Source organism: Bombus vancouverensis, chromosome 5, assembly GCF_051014615.1.
Source record: "Bombus vancouverensis nearcticus chromosome 5, iyBomVanc1_principal, whole genome shotgun sequence".
In the NCBI taxonomy this organism is placed as follows: domain Eukaryota; kingdom Metazoa; phylum Arthropoda; class Insecta; order Hymenoptera; family Apidae; genus Bombus; species Bombus vancouverensis.
Window position 1 is genome coordinate 15,223,650 of NC_134915.1, and position 10,047 is coordinate 15,233,696.

Consider the following 10,047-nt stretch of genomic DNA (forward strand, 5'->3'; position numbering starts at 1 on the left):
CGCAATTGGTTGTTGTTCGTGCACTTAAGGACATCACAGATAGTCGTTTCTACGAAATGAAATAGAAAAACGAAAGATTCTTTTCTCGCTTACTTTTCTGCATGTTAGGTACACTTTAATAGAATCTATTTCCATCCACTGCATCTTTCCTTCTTTTCTCTAAAATTGAAAAATTATTCCACTTCGATATTCCGCGTAAAAGTATTATTAGATTTATCTTGTCGCGAGGAGAAAAGATAGAAAAGGAGTATTTTAATTAACAACATCAGATTACAGCGTTTATTTGTCGCATAGACCCAGTTGTTTGAGTCGAAACAATTAAAGATTGCGTCTGAAGGAAGGAGAAATTGGCCGAGAAGGGATTATCTCATCCTCGACACCGACCAGCCTGAACGTTTAAATTACTCCTACGACATTGTCTCGTTTGTTTGAAATTCAATTATCTCAATTTCGACTTCTCGAACGTCCAACTTTGCTCCTTATACAGTATAATGGCTGCACTGGCATTGCCGATGCATTTATTCGTTTCTAAATGAAGTGCATTCGGACGAACGATCTCCCTATATCGTAAAATACGCTCTTTGTTATTATTTATATTAAACGAATGTTAGAACGATGAGCAATTTGTCGATTCGCGAAAAATGAGATTGTTAAAATTACAGAATGCCCAAGATTTTGTTCATTTCGACGTTTCAACCAGGATTTGATGTTCTGTAACTATGTGGTTACATTGCTACGAATTCATAATGTAAGAATATCGATGGTTAATGACGATCACCATGGCTTGAGGTAATTTTTACTTACGCTTACTTAATTATTTTTTACCCTCGTTGATATTTACTCACCGCATTGTCCGGAGCGTCGTACCCGAGATTATCGACCCCAGTCATCATTATAACTGAAAAAACAATACGTCGTTTTAGAAAGAAAATGGTAGATAGATGATTGGAATAATAATTTTCAAAGTACGAGTAGTATTTCGCTGTTCGGCATCGCTCGCGCCTAACAAACAATAAATTCAGTGCATTCTCAAACCGTAAGACAATCGTTGAGAAGTGCGAATGAACTATAATGGAGCTGGTAACGATCGAACTAACAAGATAATAGATGCTCCGGTTAAATTATGCGATCTGTATGGAATGTCTTTGGTTAAAGCGTCTTGGATGTCGAATCGTTTGCATTCTTCGAGCGCGAAAGTATCGCTACAAATTGATAATCAGTTACCAATCAGAATAATAGAAAATGTCGATGAAGTTTCGAACTAGAAATTATAATTATTTTTTAACTATTTCGTTTTGTAAGCGCAAGAAGCATTAATTGGTCGATGAACTGGTTTCAGACACGTTGTGTATGATATTTCTGGATTTGACGTGCAAGAAAATTTTGTTGTCGTAGAAATGCGGACGATTTACGATTGTACATGACACAACGAATATTTGCGATGTAATACAATGGACAAACTTTCCACGTATATCACAAGAATTTAGAAACATATTGCGGCACGAACAATCCATTCACATTATTCTATACAACTTACTTCCTTCCTGTGCGACCATAAAAACTTTAGTTACCTAAGTTTTTGCAATCTGTACTACTTGAAGTTTCCCAGTGCAAACTGTCTTCTGTGCCGTCCTAAAAGAATGACTCTGAGATATTCTCAGCATGGTAATATAGCAACGGTAGTAATAAATATTACTATTACACAGACGATATCACATTAATTCAGTATATTTCTATCAATATGTTAATTAGTTATACGAATAAAGACTTTCTACGATAAATAGGAACAATCGTTAACTTTGCTCACGCTTAAATCTCGAAATTCTATATCTCAATCATTTGTTCGTTTCACAGAATTTTTAACGTTTTAAGAGAATATCTTCGTAATTTGCTCAACAAGCTCGACATTTTTCAACTTTGAAGAAATATAATTGGATTACAGACGACAAAACAAAGACAACAGAGTTGATACACTTAATTCTTCATCCCTCTTCGTTTTTCCCTCTCGTACTAACACTAATTCTTCGTGAACCATTGTCACGACTTCCTGGTAGAACGTGACCCAGTGGAAAAGGAAGAGGAATGGCGGACCATCGGTTTTTATGTGGATCGAAGATAAGAGTCCTCGAAGAGAGACATCTTTAGCTTCAACACGATTTCACCATTAACGATCTTGCCGCGATTGCATGCATCGAATTTTCGATCGTTTACGCGACCTTCTTAAAACACAGATAAATAGATAAAAAGAAATTTTATGGAAAAACGTTTCACGGTTGTTTTCGAAAGAAATATAAAAAGTGTAGAGAGCGATGCTACAGAATAGAACTGTGAAGCACTCGGTTAAGAACTTAGGATTCTCCGGAAGAAACATCGCGAGAATGCGTAGTAATTGGTATTGAGAAAATCCGCACTCAATTAGTCACCAGCTTGAGCGGCCCGCACTCAATTAGTTACCACATTGAGCGACCCGCACTCAATTAGTCACCAGCTTGAGCGGCCCGCACTCAATTAGCTACCACATTGAGCGACCGCACTCAATTAGTTACCAGCTTGAGCGACCCGCACTCAATTAGTTACCAGCTTGAGAGACCCGCACTCAATTAGTTGCCAGCTTGAGAGACCCGCACTCAATTAGTTGCCAGCTTGAGCGACCCGCACTCAATTAGTTGCCAGCTTGAGCGACCCGCACTCAATTAGTTGCCAGCTTGAGCGGCCCACATTCACTCAGTTGCCAGCTTGAGCTTCCCGCATCGACTTAGTTGCCAACTCATACGGCCCGCATAGTCTTGTTATAATATGTCGCTATTAAATGTTATCGAGGCCCCGCGGTGGTCACCGGTGACCACCAATAAGATAAACGGTCCATTGGGCGAGAATGTTGTCTTACATCGTCAATTTATTATTATTTTGCCATTATATGCTTTGAATAATAAAAATACTCTCGTGGCGTCCTGAATGAAACATGTGATTTCTGCGTGGCAGTCAAAGTGTTAATTCTCCTCGACTTGAATATTTCATTCAGTTCCCTTGAGACGTTCGTTGATTTTTCGTGCACGATATTAAAAGGATTTCCTGAGCAATTTTTTATGCGGATCATTCAGCAAAATATTGTTGAAGCTTTACGCTAGCCGAAAATGAAATTTTCTTCGTGATTCGATAATTTAGAAATTTATTGTAATTTATGTAACATTGTCTCGCGCTTGCCATTTTTCTAATGTATTTTTCTACCTCTTATATTTTTCACCTTTGCAAAACAATGTGCAACAAAGCATCTATATTTAGTTATTATTATTTTTTACAACTGTCGCCAGTATGTTCTTCGTTCTTTGATCTTGGAGAAATTAAGCCTAATGTAAACCTTTGTGAATACGCGATTTTACACACTTTCTTTGTTCTCATGGTAATGTCAACTAAACAATGATTTGCCGACCTCGAATAATCAAAGGAAGAGAAAAGTACATAATAGCAGAGTAATAGCATAGTACAGTAAGATAGCGTGTCCCCATATGGAGAAACTTTCGTTTTCTCCAAGAACGCCGTAATGAAAACGTTTCCCTGTTCATTATCCTATCGCGATACGAACACATGCTGAGTAATTACGCGAGTATTAAAAAGGACGAACGATCGAGTAAGCGTTCCATTTGTCGACTTGGAATATAAAATCTTGTTTTCGAGTTCAATTATACTTTTTATAGGAGCAAGTGCTTACTCAGGAAAGCAATATCCTGTTTCCCGGGAGAAACATAAAGATCATAGAAACAGGCCGCTTTTAATTTTGTTGATTTTATTGCTAAAACAGCTGCATACAAATACAATTGGGAAGTTTTACTGCTGCAAGCTGGTAAAAAGTCGTTTCTATTAAACAAAAAATATTCGTTGTAGTTCGTTGGTTCGTAATTTTACGTTCAATCATAACATATCGATAAAATTGCGCACAATGTGACGTTGTATAATATTATAACGCAAAATTTTAACCGAACGATTATCGATAATGATATTTGCTATGCAAATAGCAAATGAATTTAGCGACCTTCTACAACCAATAAAAGCAGGTATAAAAACTCGAAGGTCGAATGGACAAACGAGGTACCAAAAATGAATTTTAAAAAAGTGACGATTTTGGAATAGCATAGTTGCTGAATTGTATAGAAAATCCTAACAGGCGAATGTTTGAAATAAACTCTCGAATAAAATAAAATTTCTGAGTAAATTAATTCTAAAATATTGAAAATAATCTTGCGAATACAGTAATCCCGAAATATGCGTAAAATAAATTTCCAAACGATAGACTAGAGTCTGAATGATATTAAAATATATCGATTTCTAAATAAGATTCTCCGACGTTTAAAACGTAATTTTTCAGTATTTAAAGTGGAATTCTAAAACATTTGAAATGAAATTCTAAAGTATTTAAAATAATTCCAAAATATTTAGAATAAATTTCATGATAAGACAATCCTATTAAAATGGAAATTCTCAAATAGAATAATTCTAAATCGTTTCAAACAATCGTCAAGTGATATAATCGGAAAATAATCCATCGCTGTGATATAACAGTGTCTTATCTGCGTTCCACTCGTCCGAAATCTAATTATCCTTACAATTTCAGCTCTGTGGAAATCCACTAGCCTATAAATCGCGCTCCGAGAAGCCGCTTTATCTCCCTACGTTAAACGAGTGAATGCATGAAGCCATCCACCGTTGTAGAACCAGCCTCTCTCTGTATCTCGGTTTTTATTACCGAAGGAAGCGTCGCGCGAATTCGTGCTTTATCACGAGCGAGCAACACCATTCGATTCTCGACGTTGCAGGAGCACCGTGCATGCTGCTTTGCTGACAGGACATTTTATTTATCGTGGCCCATTGCAAGACCTCTCGTTCTCGTTCTGATTTTTTTTTTTTTTTTTTACGATTACGAACATTCACCGATAACACGCATCCAGTCAAATATTCTACAGAAATTTTACTATGTCAAAAGGATTTTAAAACCGATCGTACAACGTTAGACACCAGAGAGGTTCTTTTTATTACAACGGCATATTGGATTTATGTCTGAGCTTGGAATGGACTTTGAAACGAGTGCAACGCTACGAACACGCTGTAGGAGGAGGTATTTTGCAGAGTTGGGCATTATATTCGAATTATTTCGAACAAATATTTGTTTGAGATAGTTATCGGAATAAATACAGTTCTGTGAAGTATTTTATCCGTTTAATAATTAGTATAAATTATTCGTATTATCCTTTCTGTTTCGTCCAAATAACTGGTTGCTATTTATACGAATAATTTATTATTAATAATGGTAAAATTGTAGCAATAATTCGATAATTTCTTACCTCGCGAATTTCACTTCAGCTTCTTAATCCACAAGTTAATCGTCTCTCCATCGAACACATCATAGAACGCATAAATTTGTCGAAAACAAATTTGTCCAACTTTTATTGTAAATTATCCTCGAATAACACAGTAATTATTAATTGTCACTACGTAATACGCTACAAAGGTCCATACCAAAGGAATTTACGAAACGTCCTTGTTATTTTCACGATATTCGCCGAAACGCGCAGGAACCAGGAACTCGAGATTCCAGAATTTCCACGGCAATACTTAATTACATGTCACACAACCGGCAACGAGATTGCTCGTTAATTAATTCGTGTCCGTCTCGTGTCTTCTGCCTTTTCTCGGTGACACTGCTAATTAGAGACGTAACGATCGCAACGAAGACACAGAAGACCTGGCCTGGCTATCAAACCTCTATTCTCGTCGTTAGGGCGGATCCAGCGTCGTTTGCAGCTACAGTTTGAAGTTTGTTCTCCCAACGAAACATCTAGAACAGGAATAGATACTCCAACTTTCTTTTCGCGCCAAATTCGCGCTAGATCGGTCCACTTGGGACTAAGGTGAGCTCTTGGATTCCTCTGACCAGTTTGTTCGTTTTATCTTGGCTAAACTCGACCTGTCGACTACGCTTTCGATGGATTCGTTTGCTCCGTTGCGTGCCGAAAGCGGTCATTTCGAAGATTGTGGTCGTGCGGAGCTCGATTTGCTGGCAGAGTTTTCGAGATAATTTAAAGCTCAGCTTGTTAGAGATTATACACAGATGCCGAACAATTTATCGATTTCCATTGACTCTTTACGGTTTTCGTAGCTTTATCGAAAAGGAATTCTAAGAAAAAAGGCTATAGCGCATAAAGTGGCAGTCTAAAATGTGCAGGTACAACGTTGCGTTCTGTTCGCGTTTTAGCTGAATTTGCGAGAGCATTTTTTTTTTTTTGGTGTCAGTAGTACTTTAACGTACGTAAAAGACAATATCGGAGGTGTCGCAAGGCATATTTAACATTTGGAAACCAGCTGAGTGTCCCAGTTACTTTAAAAATCTAAGATCAGCAATAATCAAATACCAAAGAAATAGATATATACGTATTCTTGGAAAATTGAGAACACATCGATATCGATGCCAGATATTCGAATTGAAACTAGAATAGAATAAGGGTAAAAAGTTCAAGTTATATTTAAGATTAGATATATTTGTATGCCTCATTTCTATCTATAAATCCTTCGTACTCTGAATAGAGTAAAATTTAGAAAAGATACAAAGACACGTGTGGTTTTAAATAAAAGATTTATCTGAAGTAACAGATTAAGTTTTCAAGCAACCTCACAACCTATTTTATACGGATCCTTTACTTTTCATTCATTTCAACACGTTTATCTGTTAAAACCTCCCTATCTCTTTGTATCTTGAACCTTCGAAACCTGTTAAAATCTGTTAAATCTGTTAATCTTTTAAAACCTGAGCCACCCTTTTATTCACCTTAATTGGCGCCTTCCTTTGATCCCAGTCACTTCGAGAATTCTTTAATTATTCATTGCCTCGGAGCAACGCCAGATAATCGTTCGGACCGATTCACGTTACAAGCTGCGGAACTGTTTGTACGCTCGAAAGAGATTTCCCTTCCCATGGACCACGAAAGTGCGTGTCATAATTCCAGAGAAAACGCACAAGGCCAGCAAACCGGTTTCCAGTCGTGTGCTTTTATCAGCCTACTTCGAAACACCGCACAGTTGATGGGATAGACACAATGAAATGGCGAATTACAGTATCGTTCACCTATTTTTAGAATGTCTGTCAAGACCGATTGTCTTCTTAATTTTCTCTCCTGTCTTTGACTTCTACACCATGACTATCGAGTCACATTTTACGGCTGTGAAACCACCTGTCAGATCATGTCGTGGCTGTCAAATCGTATCCTACCTATGGAATCATTCTATGGCTGTTAAATTTTACAAGCAGACTGTGCACTTTTACGCGTTTATAGGAAATTTGAAAGTACAACGTGGCGCAAGAAAATGCACATAATACGAAGAAATACGTAATATATCCAATGTATGGTGCTTCTTACGGCATTTGGTAGGTAGAACAATTTTCTTCTCGGATTCTACTTTTTCGAATTATATTCTCAAAAGTATGAATTTACGTAAAAACTCGCAGACTTGTAATTCCATATACGTATACATGACGCGTAGTATCGTAGTTAGAAAAAGAACGAAAGCTTTCTGAAACTTAAGTCGGGAGAAAAGTCTCGTTAATTCAAACTATGCGATATTTTAAATCTTCGTCGAGATTTTACGATCTCGATACGTATCTGTTGCGCTAACTATACACGATTCGTATTTCAAATATATATGTTTTCGAATCCATTCATAGAATTCTCCGATACAGCGTTTGCGCTATGACGATGCGGCAGCATATACGGGAACGCAATTAGCGTGATTGCAGTTTAATGGACGCCATTATACGGTTTGATGACACTTTGACGAGAATTTAAGTATAAGCGGCTCGACGTGGAAATATAGGACTCTTATCAGTATAGTATTCTACATTACGGCGAGTCTTCGTTTATCTTTCGTTTATAATTGTTTTTACGTTTGTGTTTATCTATGATAACGATAATTGCGATATCTATTTTTCATAGAACTAGAACGCATTCGTTTGAAATTAAAATTGTTGTTCCCGAATGTCATTAGTAGACGAAAGGTGCACGTATCGGAACATTTTCTAATATAAATATAAACCTGTTACTTTAATGATTGGATATGATCTCGGCACACGTGCAAACGCGAATATATTTGCGATGAATGAACAGTGTATCGATAAACGATATCTTTACGTTCATCTGGAATTTACCCAGAATCGTGATTCTGTTACCTTCAAACTTATATACCTGTTTCCTCAAACCATTCGAATTTTCGATAAACTTTAACGCGAATTGCTCAGCCTTGAAACATGCACATAACGCACGTTATTTCTTTAAACGAAACCGACTATTTCCAGGATTACACAGCAAATCGATTACCATTTTCTACAGTCTTCTTCGTCGATGACACACGCTCAAACACGATTTTTTAATTCATTCAACGAACGCACTCTGCTACGATAGATCGATCATAGTTAGCGAAAAAAGTATGTCCCCACTGTGACTGATTTTAACACAAAGTTATTTCACATTTTGTTTCGACGTTTCGGAGAACAGGAAATGGCACACAATAAAGCTTGGTCGTTGAAACGAACGTGATTCAAAATCGAAACACAAGTCTGTATTCAGGAAACGAATCCTTCGAAAAGATGTATAAGAATGTCGAGTCCTTTGTTGGTGTATTCAGCGACAATTTTAGATCCCCGGTGCTTTATGAGAGGTTTACAAAAGGCCGTGTTACGTTCAATATGTTACACTGGCAACAATTTGAACTGTTCACAACGACGCGACGCTGTCTTACGGGCTGAGTAGAGGGCAACAACTGAGACAGTAGCAGCCAGTTTGTTCGCATAAGTATACAATCGAGAATGACACTTTCGAAGTAGCTTCTCCCACTCGACCATAACTTTCCAAATATTTGGCGTTTCGTGGCCGTGAATAAATAAATCATCTATAGTATAGTAAAGTATAATTAGGATTTTATTCTTTTTTCGATATTTACCTGATATAAATATTATCATAATATTAACATAATATAACATGATATTTCGCAAATGTGGCAGAACATAATGTAAAAGACAACGCATTATGTAATTTTTCCAACGCGATATTTGTTTTAATTAGCGTGCACACAACGAAGGTGTAGCTCGCTTAACCAACACGTACCTAATTTTATTCTGTATCTCACATGGACATTAAGTAATATAATGACCAATAATGTAAATTTTTATTAATATAGTATGATTAATAATAACAGCATACGTTCATTTCCATTGACGTGTAAACCACAATACAAGGAACAATCTTGAGAGGAACTAATACATATTCTTACAAATAGATTAATTTTTTATATGCCTGTATGTAAATCTCATCCGTTTGATTTTTCATTTATAATTTATTTATCATTTTGTTTGTTTAAGATTTACCTTAGTCTGTTAATTAAAATTTTTCTGTTTGCAATTACTAGCATATTATTCGTATACCACGCGCCATATACGAAAATTGAATAAACGTGGCAGTCTAATTACACGAATACATTTTATATTTGTGACGCGTGCAAATCAGATGACAAACCATGCCATTTTAGAAGCAACATTATATATTCGATATGACGGAATTGAATTTATGACGGAACCGTTTTAAAAAATGGAACAAACTTACATTTAGGTTTGCTATTCTTGGCATCGTTCCAAAACGCAGCATCTCGTGTCACGAAATCGAGCCATTTTTTAATACTTCCTCTCAGATATACATGGCCATTATAAATGAAAAAGATAACCGAATAGCGCTTAATTGCAGTCTCTGTTCTGCTACGTTTGAAATGCCTTTGTAAATTATCGATTTTGGTTCACAGACGTGCGCTATGATTTATGATCCAGAACTATCGTACCCTGGTAATATTGATGTAACAATAACAATACCCGAAATAAGAACAACTGTTAGCCTACTATATGTACAATAAAATGTCGTCCGTTTACAAACGAAGAATATGTTTACAGATTTTTGAAATACACATCGTGAAACAGCGTATTGCAAAAGATGAAAACTGTCTCCTTGCCGGAACTTA

General features: G+C 36.6%; 1 protein-coding gene across 7 annotated transcripts in view; it reads right to left on the minus strand.

The window, feature by feature from the left end:
- The window catches only part of Oatp26F (Organic anion transporting polypeptide 26F), a 47,840-nt gene extending 39,048 nt beyond the window's left edge, over positions 1-8,792 (minus strand). For 2 of the 7 annotated variants that reach the window (XM_076618547.1, XM_076618541.1), the window contains exons 1-3: positions 8,213-8,792; positions 5,337-5,830; positions 846-898 (exon numbers count right to left, since the gene is read on the minus strand). Coding sequence is in view for 6 of the 7 variants with exons in the window: in XM_076618541.1 (XP_076474656.1) it covers positions 846-893 (48 nt within the window). In the remaining variant the exon portion in view is untranslated. Of the gene's footprint in view, positions 1-845; positions 899-5,336; positions 7,259-8,212 lie in introns of all 7 variants that reach the window. The other 5 variants (XM_076618545.1, XM_076618543.1, XM_076618544.1 and 2 more) reach the window with 5 other exon arrangements.
- Positions 8,793-10,047: the final 1,255 nt, after the last annotated feature.